The 19,800-nt window shown below is 35.4% G+C and overlaps 1 protein-coding gene across 6 annotated transcripts in view; it reads left to right on the top strand.

Annotated features, from left to right (window-relative positions):
- The window catches only part of LOC134531644 (uncharacterized), a 784,236-nt gene that overhangs the window by 741,632 nt on the left and 22,804 nt on the right, over window positions 1–19,800 (top strand). For all 6 annotated transcript variants that reach the window (XM_063367408.1, XM_063367409.1, XM_063367410.1 and 3 more), the window contains one exon: window positions 11,854–11,994. In XM_063367408.1, the coding sequence (XP_063223478.1) occupies window positions 11,854–11,994 (141 nt within the window). The remainder of the gene's footprint in view (window positions 1–11,853; window positions 11,995–19,800) is intronic.

Here is a 19,800-nt window from a genome sequence, read left to right on the forward strand (position 1 = left end):
GCCAGAAAAGATAATATGAAAACGCACATGAAGACATGCAAAGGACCAGCTGTACGGCAGAAAGTAAAGGTTTCGGTGCAACAACGAATGATTGATGTGCATAAGAGTATGACTGGAAATAGTAGAATTGCAGTAACATCGTCATCTGGTTCGGGACTAAAAGGTTCGTCTTCATCACCACGGTATCCTTGCAGCTACTGTGATATGTCGTTCGCATTTTCCCATGATGCACGAAGACATGAGCGGAGCAAATGCAAGAAGAATCCTTCTCGTATAAAGTTTCGCTGCGATGAGTGCCATGAATGGTTTACTCGAATTGATAGTTTGCGACGATATTCGAAAAAATGCAACGGTAAAGTCCGTGCGCCTACTGCTGAACTACCTGCAGAAATTTCGACTCCTCGGTTTAGGTTGAAGGCTCGTGAACGTACAGGCAAAAAAACGGACGAGCAGCAACCGATTGGTATGGCGTCTGGACATGGAACTAAACCTAAGACAGTTTTCGGTGCTCTAAAGGTAAATGAGAATGGCTTTTACTTGGCGCAGTCTGCATTTCGTGGAACATTGAAGGACTACTATTATCTAAATACATTAAGTGAGTCAAAAGACATTTGTAATTTTCTTGACGATATTAGACAGAACATAATCAATCAGCTTACTGATGACGTAGCAACAAACGGATCTTTGAAATATAACTTGTGGTTGGACTGTATATATGGAAAGCCATATCCGTTAGATGACAAAGAGAAGAAGTGTTCATTCAAGACTTCGACTGCAGTAATTTACAGTTCTGACGATGTAAAGCAAACTGTTAAACACGGTATCCAGAAACTCTGTCAAGAAGAGGAGGACTATGTCAGTTAAGGTTATGGTTGGTCTCTGTCTAGTATAAACCGATTGGAGCTAAGAATTAGTCATTTCACACCGATGCGGAACTAATGATTATAAGATTGCTGCCTTTCACAACTGATCCTGTAGTAGAACAGAAATTATGTAATAAATATTATGTTTGTAAAAGAACTTACAGTGTTTTATATCGAACCTGTAATTTTTGATGTATTTTTAAATATATTATTTTTTGTATCGGCCAGTGTTCGAACCAAGGACAGGAATCGATCGAATCAATATGTTAATTAATGAGTGAATTATTTAATTAATTTTAAATTTTTTTTCTCATTATAATTGGATTATAAATACAAATATCCAAGATGATGGTCGTACTGGCTTATAGGATAATGGTTGATTTAGAAATTGCTTCTTTTAGGACTTTGGTCTTTATTTATTAAAATTATTATTTTTTTTACATTAAATTATATTGTTTGCATCGTCTAGGGATCGAACCAAGTACGGGATTTGATCGAATCAATCAGTATATTTATTGCCAATTTATTTAATGAATTTTGAAATTTTTCCTGCATTTCTAGCTAAATAATTACATGATTTCAAGATGGCGCCCAAATGACAAGATGGCGGGTTTCACAGCAATAATAAATGATTACTGCACTCTAGCGGGTAAGAATTAAACTAACGTTGTGTCAGCGCACTCTCGCCGACGATACAATGGTGGCTTCCAGCATCGAAGACAAAATGGCGGACATGACGTCATGCTAGGTGACGATATATATGCTTTGAAAAAAGTGGTGGGATTCAGTCTGCCTGCAGCCACCACGGGGGATGGATCGATCGCCGTTTTTATTTTTTGCACTCATCGGGTTAGAACCGAGGACTTCGAGCTCCGTGTCGTAAATGTTTGTTTTCTAAATATTTTGTTATTAAAATTTTATTGATTGAATGTTTTATAATTGTTAAATTTTTTTTCAATAAAATCGGATAATAAATAAAGATTTTAAAGATGGCGACCGTAGCAAAATTTGCAACCATGACGTCATAATCCAAGATGGGTGGCATGGCATTCTAATTTTCAAGGTCATGACATCGGCGGCTTAAAGCTGCTAGCTCTTAGGACTTTTAAGCCGCTTTTAGGAATTTTAGCGGTTTCTAAGGTAAAATGACTTTTGAGGATTTTCGAAATCCTAATTTTTGAATTGTGGAATTTTTTGAGAATTTTTGGCGGAATTTATTTTCAAAAAAATTGAAATTTTGACGATTTTTGAGGAATTTTGGGCAAATTTTGCCCAATTTTGGCATTTTTTGAGGGTCAAAGGTCAAGGTCAAGGTCAAATTCAAGGTCACAATATCCAAGATGGCCGCCGTGACGTCACAATCCAATATGGCGGTCGGCACCACAGGCACCACACCATGGACCCTGGCGCAGGAGGAACCAAAACATAAGTACTACTCTTGTTTATTATTATATTTAAAGTTTATAACTAAATGCCAGTTTTTAAAATTAATTACAAGTCATCTACACGTGAACTGTTTATAAAGTGAAGTGAAAAGTTAATGTGGTTTTCGTTGCTTATTACAACAATAATTTCGGCAATAAAGGTTAATTATTCTTGAATTTTAAAAAACTGATTACTAGTATAAATTAAAGTATTTATTATTTTCAAATTAAAATAAAAATGATTCAATTTTATTTATAAAAGTATGCAATCATTTTATCAATATTTTGTTATAACGTTGTCTCGTTAAACTATCGTCCGTAAACCGACTTTACAGACAACCATTTTTTTTTTCTTTTAGAATGTATACATTTGTAATACTTTATGGTAAAAAAACCGATAGTTAATAAAACTGAAAAAAATTAAAACCAATTAAAATTATTCATGATATATAAAATTTAATCTTTAATATTAAGAATGTGGGAAATATAGATCTGGAACCAGTAGGGGACATTGGCTCTGCTGCAATCTAAGCGTGGGACAAACTATAGGTGGAGCGGTCTGTCTGCTCACTCCCACCACAGAGCTCTGAGTACACTTCCATGAATGTCGGGCTGCACTTTAAGCCGGTCGCGCGTGTGCTCAGTCAGCTCTTGTGGGCGGTGTTGCCAACTCTACAGCTGGTGCTCCTGCTATTATGAAGGCACCTTAGCACCAAGGCCGGTGACGCAACATCGTTCACGCAATCCCTTCTAGTGTGATGAAGTTGACGTATTTCCACTAAAACAATAAGTAGGTAATAGACATCTACGGAAGATTAAATTAGACTACCTAACTATATGTACACGGTGACGACATTCCGTTTCTTATAGTGAGCTGCCACTTCACGTCAACATAAAAATATTGACAAGTCGATCTCGACTCAAAAGTCACATCTCGTGATGTTGAGTATATTTTTTTTATATTCCCAATCCACAAATGCTTTGCATTTGTATGTATTCTACACAAAATTAGCCTAGTAACACGATATTTTTAGCTCTTAATTTTTTTTCTGTTTATGTTTTATTTCCATGCCAACTAAGAATTATTTGTAAAAATATTATTGACTAGCTGCAATACCCGGCGTTGCCCGGGCAGAACACAGGGTGTAGTTAGTAATTGTCTTCTTAATTTGAATGCCAAGTGTGAAAATTAATTTATATCATTTTCAGATCCCGACAGACGTTGTTCTGCCAGGTTATAGTTATTTACCCGGTCTGTATGTAATTTAGACTTTATAAAGCAATATAGAAAAAAGCTGAAAAATAAGATTTTACTAATATTGAAAAGATTCCATTATCTAGCTAATGCTTGGCCTGCATTGCAATGCCTCATTCAGTTTTGTTTTGTAATATGTTTGAAGTTGTTCCACATACACAATCATCTATCCATCTCTCTATATTTATCTCTATCTACATCTAAAAACATTTATGTATCTCTCTATCTCTATTTATCTCTTTATATCTACATATATACTTCCCACTATCTCTATATCTTCTACATATAAGTCTCTATATATATCTATACATATATAGGTATATCTCTTCATCTAACCCATTTCATTCTCTATACCTGGCTCTATCTAAACTTATCCCTCCGTCTCTATCTCACTCTATATATATATATATATCTCTATCTCTGTCTCTCTTTTATATTGAAATAAATTGTGTCATGCCTGCGCACTTATACAACAAAAACAGACGAAGTGCCGCTATATAAAATGAAATAAACACATTTTTTGACACGATTCGTGCTCCAAATATTGAAAAATTGTTTACCATATCAGTAACCTTCATAGGCATGCGCATAACAAATCACCAAAATTTCATCGCAATCGGATGAATGGTATAGGAACGCATACACCACAAACAATAGAAAATTAAAGACATGACAAACGCATCAAACGATGGTGCTTTTAAAATTCAAGGCAACTCTATCAATTGACGAAGTTAAGAACAAAACTGTTATTAGTGCCTTTATTTTGCTAGCCGCTGTGAGCTTCACTAAGCGGACTGGTCTTACCAAGGAGAAAAATATTAATTGCCAGACCTTACTATGTGTATGAGAAATGACACTTACTCACTCCTGGTATGTCTATGACCTATGATTTTTTCTGTTATAAAATGAAATTATCACTTTTTCACTTCCTTAGTGATGGAATTTTATATTAATATGGGTTCTATATTTTAATCCAGGTTATAAGCTAGCTGTAGGCTAAATTTCATTCAAATCCATTCAGTAGTTTTTACGTGAAAGAGTAACAAACATCCATACTTACAAACTTTCGCGTTTATAATATTAGTAGGATTTGTAAGGGAATACAACCTTCATGTTACAAGTACAATGTAACGTGATTTTCTTTCTTTATGTCTAAACTATGTAAAGTCAATAACGCAAAAAAATTGAGTTCTGTTATCACAATTTAAAATAATGTTTATTAAATTATAAATATGGGTTTTATTCTAGATTAATTTGATAATTTATTATTTATTAGTAATTTTTCCCAGGGGAAGATAAAGAAAGCACAGCTAATTATATTCAAATAATCTCATATATTTTTAAGTAACCCATAATTACTTTAGAAGTGATTTATTGCTGTAGAAAATGTGAATAAACTAAAGTAAAACATATTGTTATTCGTAAGTTTTCAGTTCAAAATAAGGGAGAAATTTTATTAAAATTAAATTCGTATCATAAAAATTAATTTGTTGGTGATAAATCGTTTTTATATTAATTACTAAGAGTATTTATATCCTTCACGAATTTTTTATTTAAAATACAATATACTTTTATGTAGCTGATAAAACACTCTATCGTGTATTCTGATACGTAAATTGTAGCTACTACCTCGTCAAAGGCAAATAATACATTAATACTATCTGTGTACGAATATAGATTTCATCATTGGCAAAAGGTTAACGTAAATTTTTCTTATTTTTTATATAAATCATAAAATATACTATCAAAGATATGACATAAACATTACCAAGACAAATACATTTGATACGCTATAAACAAATTATAATATTAGAACTTAGATACCATTACTTTTGAAAATATATTGATTACAATCCTAAATATGAAAACTTATGTTCGATCAACGTTGTTTAAGATTGTTATTTAGAATGATATTTTATAATACTAATATTCTCAATTTTATTAGTTTAGATTTGTCATGGTTTTAATAGTATCGGGTTGGGCCTAAGTGTTTTCAGAAAAAGGTGTTTTACAGGTCATACCAATGATACAAAATATTAATTTTTACCTTACTATAAACGTTAAAGAATCATATTGGAATATATAGTACTCAGAAATATACAATGATTAAGGTAAGGAGCCGACTGCCATATTGGATTGTGACGTCACGATGGCCATCTTGTATGACCTACACCTTGAACTTTGACCTTGACCTCGACCTCGAACTTGAAAATTTTCCAATAATGATAAAAATTAATAAAGATAATTGAGATATAAATAAAAAATAAAAACAAACAATGAAAAATTACAACAATCTGGTTATTTATAGAACTCTATCCTTGCTCAACAGAAGAGAAGTTCACAAGCTGGCAGAGCTGTTTTTGTAATTTATTATTCATTTTTTAGATTTTAAATTAATTTTTTACTACTTTCGTTATTTTTTACTAATTTTTTCTGAAATTTTTTATATTAAGAAAAACCTTACTTAATTTTCTCCGTGAGTTCCTGATTATTCCTGCGGTTTCTGAGAAATCGATCTCTGCATGTAAAATGTTTTTTTTTAGTAAGGCATGCAATTTAATTTTTATGTAGCATTTAAATTTTGAATTTCTACTACCAAATTCCCTAACTATACAGGATGTATCAAAATTCATGTTACAACGCTTGAGGGTAGAAACTTCTTATTATTTGCAACAATTTTTGCCAATAAACATGTTGCCGGAAACGCATTGTTAAGCCGCTGTAGCACCAGAAAGTCAGCGTAGGCAACCCATTGTAGAGTGTTATGTTGTGGATGTGCGGGCGTTCGAGTAGAGAAATAACCTTTTTAATCGTGGCACAAATTTTAATTTCATTCTGAAATCAATCACAGCTTCGGCTTTGTTTCACAACATTGAAGTTGTTGCATACGTTTTAACAACGTGACAGACTAAAGCAACGGCTCAAAAACACGTCCACCTTGAGCGACACAGAGGTGGCAACAGCGAATCATGTTTTCACGGATACGCTGGAGCATGTGTGGAGTCGACCTAATGATTGCGAACGCTTCAATGATTCGCTGTGTAAGCTCTTCTGCCGTTTCTACTGGCGTAGCGTAGATAAGCCCTTATACCTAACCCCACAGAAAGAAATCTAACGGGGTTAGGTCCGGTGATCTTGGCCGCCATGCGACAGGGCCCGCTCGTCCAATCCATCGGTTTGTTAATGTTTGGTTTAAATACTCTCGAACTTGCAGGGAAAAATGAGGTGGTGCCCCGTTATGTTGGTACCACATCACACGTCGGACATGCAATGGAACCTCTTCAAGAAGACCTGGTAGTTCTTTCTGAAGGAAGTGGAGGTATCGGGCGCCGGTAAGTCGTAGCAGAAGAAAAAAAGGCCCGATGAGTACGCCGTCAAAAATACCGGCCCACACATTAACTGAAAAATGTTCCTGGCGAGCTTTAACGCACGTGGCATGCGGATTGACATCATTCCAAACATGACTGTTGTGCGAATTGAGAATAGCGTCTTGAGTGAACTTGCCATCATTGCTGAATAAAACCGCTAACTCGGGGTTCCTCAATACTCTTCGAATGTAGCTACCAACGAGAAAAGGTCATGCGAAGAGGATAGTCCGCCGGACCAATGTGTTGCACTTTTTGAAGGTGGTACGGGTACAAGAGTGGCTCATGAAGAAATTGCCAAATAGCCATTTTGTCAGCGTCCATATCGGAACCTTCTGCCCTTGTGCTTGTATCCGAACTCTCCTCAAATCTCAGAAGTACATCTTCTTCATAACTGGGAGTACGAACCCTGTGTGGAACACCAGCATTTGGTCTTGTGACGGCACATGTACCAGTATCACGCATTCGCTAAATAAGTCTTGCAAACATGGTGTGAGCTGGAATCCTACGACCCGGATATCGTTCTTCGTACAGACGACGGGCGGCTCGTCCATTTTGTCTAGCTTCCCCGTAAACAAGCAGCATGTCCGTGTACTTACTAAACATGTGCTCCATTGAGCTCCACTAAAACGTCGCCCTTTTCAGAACCACAGCGAAAGAAATGACACCACGAGTTTGCTTGTACGACAGAACAGTCAACGACAGACCACCAGTGATATCAAAACACACTGCGACACTGCGATGTCAGGCTGCGCAGTGCTATGGCATGGCACGAACGGAAGAAAAGAGGTGAGGGCGCCACCAACGGAAGTAAAAAGGGGCGGGGGTCAGCATTCGACATCGTACAGTCCTCTCGAGCGCTGCCCGGCGTCGTAAACACGTAATTCACCACAGCATCGTCTGTCTCGCACAAAGCTCAACGGGTTGCCTACGCTGACTCTTTCTGGGGCTACAGGGGCTTAACTACGCGTTTCCGGCAACATGTTTATCGGCAAAAATTGTTGCAAATAATAAGAGATTTCTACCCTCAAGCATTGTAACATGAATTTTGATACATCCTGTATATCTATTTTTTTATCAGTTGGAATTCAAAAAAGGAACATCCATTCCTCAGTCAAATAATTTGCTTGAGACAGCAGAGAAGTACTAGCATACAAGACGAACTTCCTTCTCCATGGTTCATCCTTCTCCTACTATCGTTAGTTAGCATCCCGCATTCCATATAAAGATAAAAATATATTTACCTCAATACAACATGAGACTTTATCTGTTGGCAAGAATCGGTACTACTTGCAACTAGTTCTTTTGCATGAAATAAATTAACCGCCACTGATTAAATATTTTTATTTAAGTAATGGTTCTAATTTAAAACTCTTAGTCTCAGTAACTAATATGGATCCTTGTTCGGTGTCTGCCACTGTATCCAAAGAATACAGGTTTATCTTTTTTAGCAAGGAATTTTTCTTGAGAAAGAATGGTAGATAACAAGAGAAGAATGACATTCACTACGCAATATATTAAGATGTGTTCTTTGCAACAAGTGGTTTACGTGAAGAGAGAGCTTAAAAAGACATGATAAAACTTTAACGCTATGCTAGATTTTAAGTAAGAGGACAAAGATGGATATACTAATCTAAAGAAGAGTGTTCTGCATTACATCAATAACTTTCCTTGTCTTGAACGAGATTATGATTATGACTTTTCCGATCTCGACAAAGAACTTAAATTGATGGACGTTTATGATTTATGGAATAATGATGACAATGGAAGAATCCTCAACAAGAAAAATGTGAATCAATTCAAGCCAAATTCAAGTAGATGCTCCGTACTTTGTGAAAATGGCGGACTCTTAAAAAGGAAGCTTGACGACGATGAAGACGCTTCGACATCAATGATTTCGATTTCTTACAGTAATTTGGAAGAAGATGTTTTCTATGATGATGGCGACAGTGACTCTGAGGCTGGTGACAAAAGCAAGGACTGTGATGAAGCACCTAAAGCTGGCAAGATCGAAACCTGTGATGAAGCCCTGAAACTGAAACGATGGAAACATCGTGTTAAAATAAATAATTTTGATCAGGCTTATGATGAACACTGTGATGAAAGCGATCTTAAAATTTTTAATAACATACAATCCAGGAAGATAACGATAGCAGAAGAAATTAATTATATGTCATGGGAAGATACTAGAGGTGGGTTGTTACAGCAATTTTCGGTATCTGTTCCATCCAGTTACTGATACAGTAATGTACTGGTTACAAGTAGCTGATATTTCTGTATCAGCTACAGCCGTAGCGGTCCCAGGAAGCAACAACGTATCAGAATTCTCGTTACACGTTACACATCAACCATGCCGTCATCACCAGCGTAAAAAGGTATCAGTTTTCTCTTTCCACGTTCATCGTAAAAAGGTATCAGTTTTCTCATTCTACATTCTTCGTAGTCGTAAAAAGGTATCCGTTTTCTCATTCTACATTCTTCGTAGTCAAAAAAAGGTATTGGTGTTCTCTTTCCATGCCTTTCGTAATCGGAGTCTTCTATCTTTTCAAGGAGCACGCACTGCGCACTGAGCATACTTTGATGAGAGTCCATCAAGTTTTGTCCCTGCTCGAACACTCCCGAATATTCACCTTCGGCCAACCTCGGGATTTGTTTTATTTTTGCGCAGGAAAAATTAATTCAAATATTAAAAGTGGTCGGTTAAGTAAGCTACATTAAAACACTTTATAACACTATGGACGGTTAGTTAGGTTAGTATAGCTAAATTAAAATAAACAGAGAAATATAAATATATATAAATAAACTCAAGGTTGGCCGAAGGTGAATATTCGGGCGTGTTCGGGCAGGCAATAACTTGATGTACATCTTAGGCTTCCCCCTCCCCTACATTATTTCCCTTCTTTATCCCTTATTCGTCGTGCCGCTCCCTCCCCTTTCACAATCTTCGCCCAAGTGACCGTCATCTGCGATTGGGTTCTGCGCACATTGGCCGTTGGGTTTTTCTAGGTGAATTCTAAACTGATACTAAAGTACTTGATACTTGAATAGTGTACTCGTTTGCAGTACTTGATACAGGCGTGTAGCAGATTAATACTCTGCAACCCACCTCTAGAAGATACTAACATATTAGTTGGTCACCTGAGACTGTTGGTGGCATCGGTTCGTAAAGGAAACTACTCGCACATCGACAAAGTAGCCTTCATACTTAAAGAACTGAGGGAGGCTGCCTACATACAATAATCACTTGATTTACTTAACGTGTATTTTTTTAAATAAAAGAAGTAATTTAAATTTAAAAAAAATTATGTTTCTTTTGTACTTTGATTTCTTCATAAGACTTAGTTCTCATAATACAGCTTTTTTTTATTGTGCTTCCAAATGACTGCTGACCAGTCTCTCTCTGAAAATGTAGTTCTTCGATTGGTTAGTCCTTATCTCGACACTGGCCGTAATATTACCATGGACAACTTCTTCACTTCAGTCGCTTTGGCAGAAAAATTGATGGCTAGGGGTACAAGTGTTGTTGGTACAGTGAACAGGGCTAGAAGAGACATTCGAGCAGAACTCAAGAATGCAAATCTTCCATTGCAGGATTCATTCATACTAAAGCAGAATGACTGCACTCTTACTGTGTACCAAGGAAAAGTAAACAAAAATGTACTTGTACTTAGTACCATGCATACATCTGTTTCTATTGGCGTAGATAAGAAAAGACTTCCAGAAACTGTCAGTTATTACAATGCTACTAAATATGGGGTCGATATAGCAGATCAAATGGCTCGACAATACTCAACTAAAGCCGCATCCCGGCGCTGGCCACTCCAAGTATTTTACAACATACTTGATTTTGCTGGAATTAATTCATGGGTACTGTACAAAGAAGCTACAGGTTCTAGTATCAGCCGAAGATATTTCATCATGAAACTAGCAGAGCAACTTCGAGAGGGCCATGTGAGAAATCAAAGGGAAAACTTAGAGGACAACAATCTTGACACAGTTCCACATGAAAATCGTAAGCGCCGTCAATGCCAGATTTCCAAGTGCAATGGAAACAAGACTATCGAAGTTTGTACTGTATGTGCTAAATATGTTTGTGGCAAATGCACAGGGAAAGTCGTCAAAAAAACTGTGTGCTTAGTATGTAATGTAAAAGTAAATGTATGAAAAATAGAAAGTTGAATTGTATACATTATATCAAATGTACAATTTTATGTGTTTTGAAGTATGCAAAAAAAGGAAGGGTCACATTCATTTTCAATTTTAAAAAATATGATAATTATATTCAATTTTTAAATAATATTTTGAAATAAAATATTTTTGCAATATTACAAAATATATGTTAAAAAATTGTGTACGAATGTCTATATTATCTAAATAAAATCTTTTATAAATAAAATTTTATTTATTTTATCTCTCATAAAATGATCTTAAAGTAAATGTTATATTCTGTGTTAAAATCAATCCAAAAATATATATCATAAACAGTATTTTTAAAATTCAGTCAAATTGACCCTTCGTGGGAGTTCTAGGGTGTAACAAACTCTGGGAGTCCTAGTGTTAAATAATTTAAAAATAAATTAGAGATAGCGCAGCGATGGTCAATCAGTAGAGAGACAGGAAACTGTTAGCCTACTTACATTCATTCGATGCCGTGTTCGGTCCGTTCGGTCCGTTCTAAGGGGAAATTTTAGAAATTATTTTTTGTAAAATCGCATTTATACAGGAAAAACAGCTACAAACATAAACTGAAAAAGCGAAACTTAACCAAACTACAACATTTCATCCAAATCGTTAAATCCATTTCTGAGATCCTAATATATATATATAAATGAATTTTTCTTTTAATAGTATTAGATTAGATACATTATTTATTTACACCTCGAGTGCCACCCTCGCCTCTCCCCCCAACATAAAACAAGCTGATGAGACTTGCTGTTCTGTTGCAGACGCCGTCACCAAGTCGGCAGTGTTCTTCTTCCTGGCGACGGTGATACTGTTCGCGGCCGAGTTCTGCTGCCTGTTCGGCCACTTGGCGCGCCACAGGCGGCTCTTCACTTTCATATCAGGCGTGCTGTGCATCGTGTCAGGTGAGACACCCTCCCTGCGCGTGGCTTGGATCATCACCACGTGCTGGGCCTTAGTTGGCCCTCAGTGTGTGTTGCTGTGCCACGGACTTGACAAACTCAACATTAAAAAATATAACTTCCTTTAGGGTTATTTGTAGCTCTTATATAGACCATACCAAAGCCAAAGATGATTACTGCACTGAAAAAAAATTAACATAGTTCTTTACCAAGACAGTAATTTTTATTTAATGCACATTTTTAGAAATAGGACATTGCAGTTTTGCACTTTTTTGTCATGGAAAAATTCCGAAAATGGGGTATATACAAAAAAATAGGTTGTCTGTAAAGTCGGTTTACGGACGATAGTTTAACGTGACAACATCATAACAAAACATTCATGAAAGGATTGCATACTTTTATGAATAAAATTGAATCATTTTTATTGAACTATCACTATTTTGTATGGATACAAAGGAGTGAATAAAATGTACAATTTAATAGTTAAATTTACTTTTATTTGCACTCATTAATTCAAATATGTTTATTTCTTTAACTAAGAGATTATTTTAACTATAACTTTTATACATGTATGCTATTTAACTTCTTCCAATCTGTGTTATTCTGTTAAGGATAGGACGATGATAGGAAAAGTAGGAAACGAATGGGAGTGTTTCAAGTTTAATGTACCTCGAAAAAGTCAAATCGATGGTTGTTCCAATCGAGTGGAAGAGAGATTGATGCGGCGCCAGCGTACAATGAACGTAATGGGGCACAGTGCAACGGGAAAATGTGCGTAACGGGTCACTTTTTTGTGCTTGCAGCCGGCGTTCATCGTTTTATTAGACGTTTTCACGTCATAAACTGAATTAAATGAAAATGCATTATTGTTTGAATCATTTACATAATGTCATTAATTTAAATAGAAGTCTTTAAAACATTAGAAATATATGGTTAAATATGTATATTTTTATAGCTTCATGTCTTATATTTTGTGTTATAAAATGTTAGAATTGGGTTATAAATTGTAAAGCTAACAACATGTTTACGATTTGTTATACATATTACAAGCACAGAATTTTGCATTTATAAATGAAATGAAATAACAATCCATGCAGCAAATACACTATCTATCATTAATTATACATGGCCTCTTAAACACGTGAATCTAAATGAAATATCTTACAGACACGAAGTTCTAGCCGCTACTGTACTAAAAACTGATCAGAGGAAGGTCGGCTCTACAGAAGGAGCGAATCCAAGTAGGTGGTGCTCTACTTCACGAAAGAAACATTCCGAATTCTCATACAGGCTAAAAAATTTCATAATTAAAAGTAACGCTTATCGGGGTTTCTAGCACAGGATGTATATAAAAAATTGAATTAATTAATATATTTAAATACTACACTATTAGTGTTTTTAAACACATATGTCATTTGAAAAGTGTTAATTTTCTTCACATCAGATTCATAACATACAAATAACTGCGAATATACAATTTAAATAGTATAATTACAAACTATTATTCATAAAAATATTCTTATTATTGATGTAAGACAGTTTGGATATCCACGTGCAATTCTTTTAAGTTTATTACTTCCAGTGTATACAGTGGTCGGGACGTCCATATGTTAGATTAGCAATAAAAAGGTTACGAGTTAGAACCCTGCCTGTTCGCCTAGTTAAAAGTAAATAATGTGTATTCTTTTCATAATAAAGATTCAAAATTGCATTTAGGTTCACAGCTTAGGTTATGGGTAGCTATAAAGAAGCACTTTTCTAAAGAACTATTTACTTCTTTATCATTACGATGTACTACATATTAAAGTTACATACATTTAATATTAAAGTTACATTAATTGTCTTTAGTGGTAAATTTAAACATGCATTGTAAATGCAGACTACAAGAAGTGTATTAAAAGCCAATATGAGGACGATTTATTTCTTAAGGGAATTCAAATTGTTGTCTCGCTCATTTGAAGCTTTCCAAACGTAAGGATTCGACCATGTTCGGGAGTGTTCTTCGCTCGGGTGCATGTAGACCATGATAGGTCACGTTCATCGTCTGTATCCGAAATCCTGCACCCTGCTTTACTGGTTGCGAACTAGAGTGTGCTTGTTTCACCTGTGAGGTGAACTGCTATTGCTGGCCGCCACATTTTGTATTTATTTCGGTTTTGTCTACTACAATTGTAAAAATTACTTTATATTTGTCGTTATTATGATGCCTTAAAAGTTTTATACCAGTAAAAAATATTTTGAAACGTGTGGGTTTGAGCCAACAACCTGAGTGCTGCAGAGCGGAAACGCGTCTCTGAACATTTTTTTAAATAGTTTTATTTACATACTCTTCATACAAAAACAATTGTAAACATATATGTCAGTAACATGTTTGACTACACAGGGAAGAATATTCACTACACAGTCGTTTACTACGCCTTAAAAGAGCTGAGATACACTAAAATGCGACCTTGAGTTCTAGCGAAATCATCCTTTTCTTGCGATTGAGAGTAAACATCCCGCATCCCACATAAAACAGTGACTGCCCGTACAACACAGCACGCGTCGACGACTGTTGACAATAATAGGAACTACTTGCAACTTTTTTTTGCAAGAGATATATTAACACTCGCAGCTTAATTGAGCTATTGTAGCCAGTTGGAAACATGTAGCCTCGTAGCCTCGTAGTGTTTTAATCATTGTAGCTTCGTAGTCCTTAGCCTCGTTGCCTCGTAGCCTAGTTGTCTTGTAGCATTGTAGTCTTGTACTTTCGTAGACGTGTTATCCCGACTATACAACTGGACGTGCCTGGTTAATCGACTGTAATGTAGAGTGTCCTAAAAACACATGTCAAGGCTTGTAAAGGACACACTTCGTCTTCTAATATGACTATAGGAATTGAGAAACTTTTCTAATTTGATAATTTTTTGTACTTGTTGAATTTACATAATTATTTTGTTTATTTGTATTTTGGTTTTTTTCCTTGAACCTGTCTTTTTGTTAAGTTGGTACGATATTTAATAAAATTAAATTTTTGTATTGACCAAGGATTGAACTAAGCACTTAATCGATCGAATCATCAGACAATTTTTAAATAATCGATTTTTGGATGATTTTTGGAATTTTTTACCGAATTTCTAGGTTAATAATTGGAGATTTTCAATATGTCGGTCAAGATGGCCGACAAGTTTGTGATGGATGCCACCATGGTATAAATACTACAGTAAGATATTTAATTTATGTAATACTAAATCGAATAAATATTTTAATATAATTTTTGTACTTTTAGGGTATTTCTAGGCTAATTTTTTGGAATTTCCAAGATGGCGGCCAAGATGGTCGACAAAATGGCGGATTCAAGGTAATAAATAATACAGCACTCTAGCGGGTTAATATTAAACTAGTATAGTGGCAGTGCAATCCGGCAAACGACAAACAACATCGCGGATCTAAGATAGACGCCATGACATCATACAGGATGATGTATATTATGAACTGGTATTAGTGGTCGGAGGTCAATCTACCGGTGACCTCTGAGAGGAAGGATCCACGGCCATTTTATTTTGCTCTCACCTGGTTCGAACGGATGACGCCTAGCTCCATTAGTAAGTGTGTTTTATAATTTAAATTTTATTAAAATTGTATTTAAATAATTTGTTATCAAATTAAAATTTCTTTCCAATTTTCTAGGAAAATTATTACTGATTTTTAAAATGGCAGTCATTAAGAAATTTCCAACGGTGATGTCTTAATTTAAAAAGGCAGAAAGATTTTACCAAAATTCTACTATATAATAATTTTATAAAGTTTTAATTTTTTTTTAAATTTTTGATGAAAATATTTACTGATTTTGAAGATGTCAGCCATAATTTAAGCTACAACTATGATGTCATAATGTTAACTGGCAAAAAGTTCTAGAATCTAAAATGGCAGATAACAAAATGGCATACGTGAAATAATTCAAAATGGCGGAATCTAAGCTTACGGACTCTGAGATGGCCGAATCCAAAATGGCGGCCGCGGTCAAGCATGACCTATGATGGGGCTTCTAAGGACAATGCCCCTGTCTGAGTAATAGTGTCTGCTCGAGGACAAAATGTCCCTCTTCGAGTAATTTCGGTCGCTTCAGATATTTGAGGAGAAAAATGAGTTATTTGCCCTGAAAATGAAAAAAAAAAAAATCCTTTGACAGAGGGACTTTTTTTTAATGATTTTTAGGTAAGTTGACGCCATGATGTCAATCAACCGTGATGTCACAATCTAAGATGGTAGTCGAGGTCATTGACCAGCATCTCGCACCTTAGCCTTAAGCCTGTCCCAGATTCCGCTAATATATATATATATATATATATATATATATATATATATATATATATACACACTTATTATGATTGATATAATATGAAAGGATAAGGTAGGATATGAATATCTGAATACGAAAGTATAAGATTGACACTATATGTTTGGATACAATTGACAGTTTATGATCTAGCTACAACTTGTTTTTTTTTGTTTTTTTAGAAAATTGACTTTGGCAACTTTGAGGTTAAATTAAAATTATATATGTTAACTTGGATAACCAGGTATGCTTTTGTTTCATATACTCCATGCATGTTTTACGCATAAAAATCTTTAATGTAGATATGTAGGTAATAATGCAATCAAAATGTAATAAATATTATATCGTATAATGTAATATTAAGTTTTATACAAATATGTTCAACAGACAAAATAAATTCAAGATTGTATTATATTTATCCCGCTTCTTAGAGTACTTCAAGCAGAGATGATATATATCTTAAAAAGAATAGTCTCCTCTTCATAGATGAGCAATCAAAATTTCTCAAGAATACCATGTGTATGGACTTTTGATGTGTACTATATCTCTTATGTTGTTGCTTCCTTCTTCTATACATATTTATTGTCAATATTTAGTAAATCTCTTCAGTCCTATGTTCTATCACCAGCCTGAAAGTCACTATCGTCATTATTGTAGCTATCAGTATCATCATCATCACCACGTCTTACATTTACATTATTACATCGTTTCCACTTTTTTTCATATCTTTAAATCTTTCTGCATTGTTATTTTCTGTACAGCTGTTATTGTCATGGATTCCAGTAATAATATTAATTAATTCAAATTGCATAACATAAAATCCGTTAGTGAATTTTGTAGGAAGGTCAATTCCTCATGCCTCATCGTAGGAAAATTGTCAACATTTACATCGTTAGTACGATATCTTGTTTCCAATATTTCTATGCGAAAATCTTATTCACTTTCGGTGTCGGTGATTTAGTTGTCCAAGTGAAATGATTAAAAAATTCCACTTCAATTTGGCCAAAGCAATGATTTATCAGCAGAAGACCGCTGAATTAACACCTTTGGAGCCAAATGCATTTGAAAAAATTAAAGTAGTTGGAGCCAAGTGCAGTAGGAGCAATTGGAGCAATAGGAAACAAATGTAGTTGCAGAAATGGGTGCAGTTGGAGCCAAATGTCATTGCAGCAATTGAAGCACCTGGAGTTAAATGCTGTTGGAAAAATTGGAGCAGTTGGAGCTAAATATAGCCTGTTGTAGCAGACGGAGCTAAATTGAGTTCGAGCAAATGTAATCCTTTGGAGCAGATGGAGTCATTGTAGCTGGGTGGAGGCAAATGCATATGAATCCAATGTAGCCAGATGCAGCTGGAGCCATTTTTGTTAAATAGAGTCGGATTCTATCGTATACATTAGTATTCTAGCGAAATATTCTAGGGATCGTATCCTAACGAGTTGAATGTTCTTTGAAATATGCATCCTTTTCGTTAAATGTATGTAGTCAAGTCTGTAGTCATAACTGAATACTTTACGGTTAATAATATCTTGGTCTAGTAGTAAGCAAAAACCATTTTTCAGGGATTCTTTGTCCTATTTAAGTGTAAAACATGCTTATTTAGTTGGTCTCTTTTCTTGTAGTTATTATATCCATACTGTAGGTTTGAAAGTTCGGAGACTTTTTTCACTGCTTTAAACATATCATAATTGTTTGAAAGGTATAAATGTATTTAATATGACGGCCCCATGGATCGGAGACACTTGGTCAATACACCTTAAACGAAACATGACCTGGTTGAAAGTTATTTCAAGGATCAAAAAAACGACCTCGTTCTGACCTTGTTCTGTATCCTTTTTATGTGTATTTACTTTGATATATTGAATACTTAGTAATTACAAAGATCTCATGGATAGGTGACCCATGTTCTTTATGTTTGCAGTTGGTACTTCAGTAATAAAGAGGTGCGCCAATTACGGCCTCCATGGTAGTCATTGTTATATCAAGTAACATATTTATAGTAACATCAAGGTGGCCGCAATGCTAGGAAGTTTTGGGTTCGTATAAAAAAGAGATTTGTTTTATTTTAAGATATTAAACATAAAATTATGTTTTATTATTTCACTGGCTACAATATTTTAAACGACAAGATTAGCATTGCAGGACGTCAAGACGTATTGACAAGATACACGATCTCCAAATTGGGTTACAATAATATATAAACCCTTCTTAAAACATTTGCTCTATGAACCAGCAAACCACAACGTCCTAAGCTGCATGACTACCTGGCAAGAGAGTGTGGAGCATCTTTCACATGTGCTTCTTGAAAGGAAGACAGAATGATGAAGCTTTCTAAATGTTGCAAAGTAAATTGTTGTACATAAAATACCCAGGCGTAAAAGCCTAAGAAAAAATAGTAACGCAACTCTCTCACAAGTAAAGTCTTCTAGGTTCTGACCTAAGTTACCTTTCTCTGTAAACATAAAACAAATTTTGTGTTCGAACATATTGCGGCTTTCTCGCCATAATTTGCAAATGGACACATTATACTTATTTAATATATTAAAAATAAAAGTTTTACAAATATTGTAGGACTTTACTGACTGGAATAAAATTATTATATTTGTAATTACACAACGTAAAACGAGCAAGTCCATTACAAAAATTATTTTAAACATTTTTAAAACAATATTTACATGTTTTACTTGACATATATTTACATAAAATATCCTTTTTACAATGCTTACAAGGGAATTTTATTAAGACTATGCTCTTTGGTCACACCAACGAAGTTACATATATCAGTTTTACGGTAGTTATTTAACTGACTAGAAAAGCTAAGCTCCTGTCCCTAAAAATCCATAATCAATATTTGGCCATGCCTGGGAGTAACATCGCCGATAATTGTGCCTATAATCATGACGTTATTTGCCTCAGATTCCAGTAATCGTCCTAGCGAGGAGGACTAAGCTAGAGTTGTCAGTATTCCTAGTGAGGAGGCCCCGCCTGGAGTTTTTAGAAGTCCTTGTGAGGTTTCCTCGCCTGGAGTTGTCAGTAGTCCAAATGAGGAGGCTTCGGCTGAAGTTGTCAGTAGTCCTAGTGAGGAGGCCTCGGCTAGAGTTGTAAGTAGTGCTAGTAAGGAGGCCTCAGATAGAGTTGTCAGTAGTCCTAGTAGGAGGCCTCAGCTGGAGTGCTGGAGTTGTCAGTAGTCCTAGTGATGAGGCCTCGGCTGGAGTTGTCAGTAGTCCTAGTGAGGAGGCCTTGGCTGGAGTTGTCAGTAGTCCTAGTGAGGAGGCCTTGGCTGGAGTTGTCAGTAGTCCTAGTGAGGAGGCCTTGGCTGGAGTTGTCAGTAGTCCTAGTGAGGAGGGCTTGGCTGGAGTTGTCAGTAGTCCTAGTGAGGAGGCCTTGGCTGAAGTTGTCAGTAGTCCTAGTGAGGAGGCCTTGGCTGAAGTTGTCAGTAGTCATCTTAAGGAGGCCTTAGCTGGAGTTGTCAGAAGTCCTAGTGAGAAGGCCTT

This window comes from Bacillus rossius, chromosome 5 (genome assembly GCF_032445375.1).
Source record: "Bacillus rossius redtenbacheri isolate Brsri chromosome 5, Brsri_v3, whole genome shotgun sequence".
NCBI lineage: Eukaryota > Metazoa > Arthropoda > Insecta > Phasmatodea > Bacillidae > Bacillus > Bacillus rossius.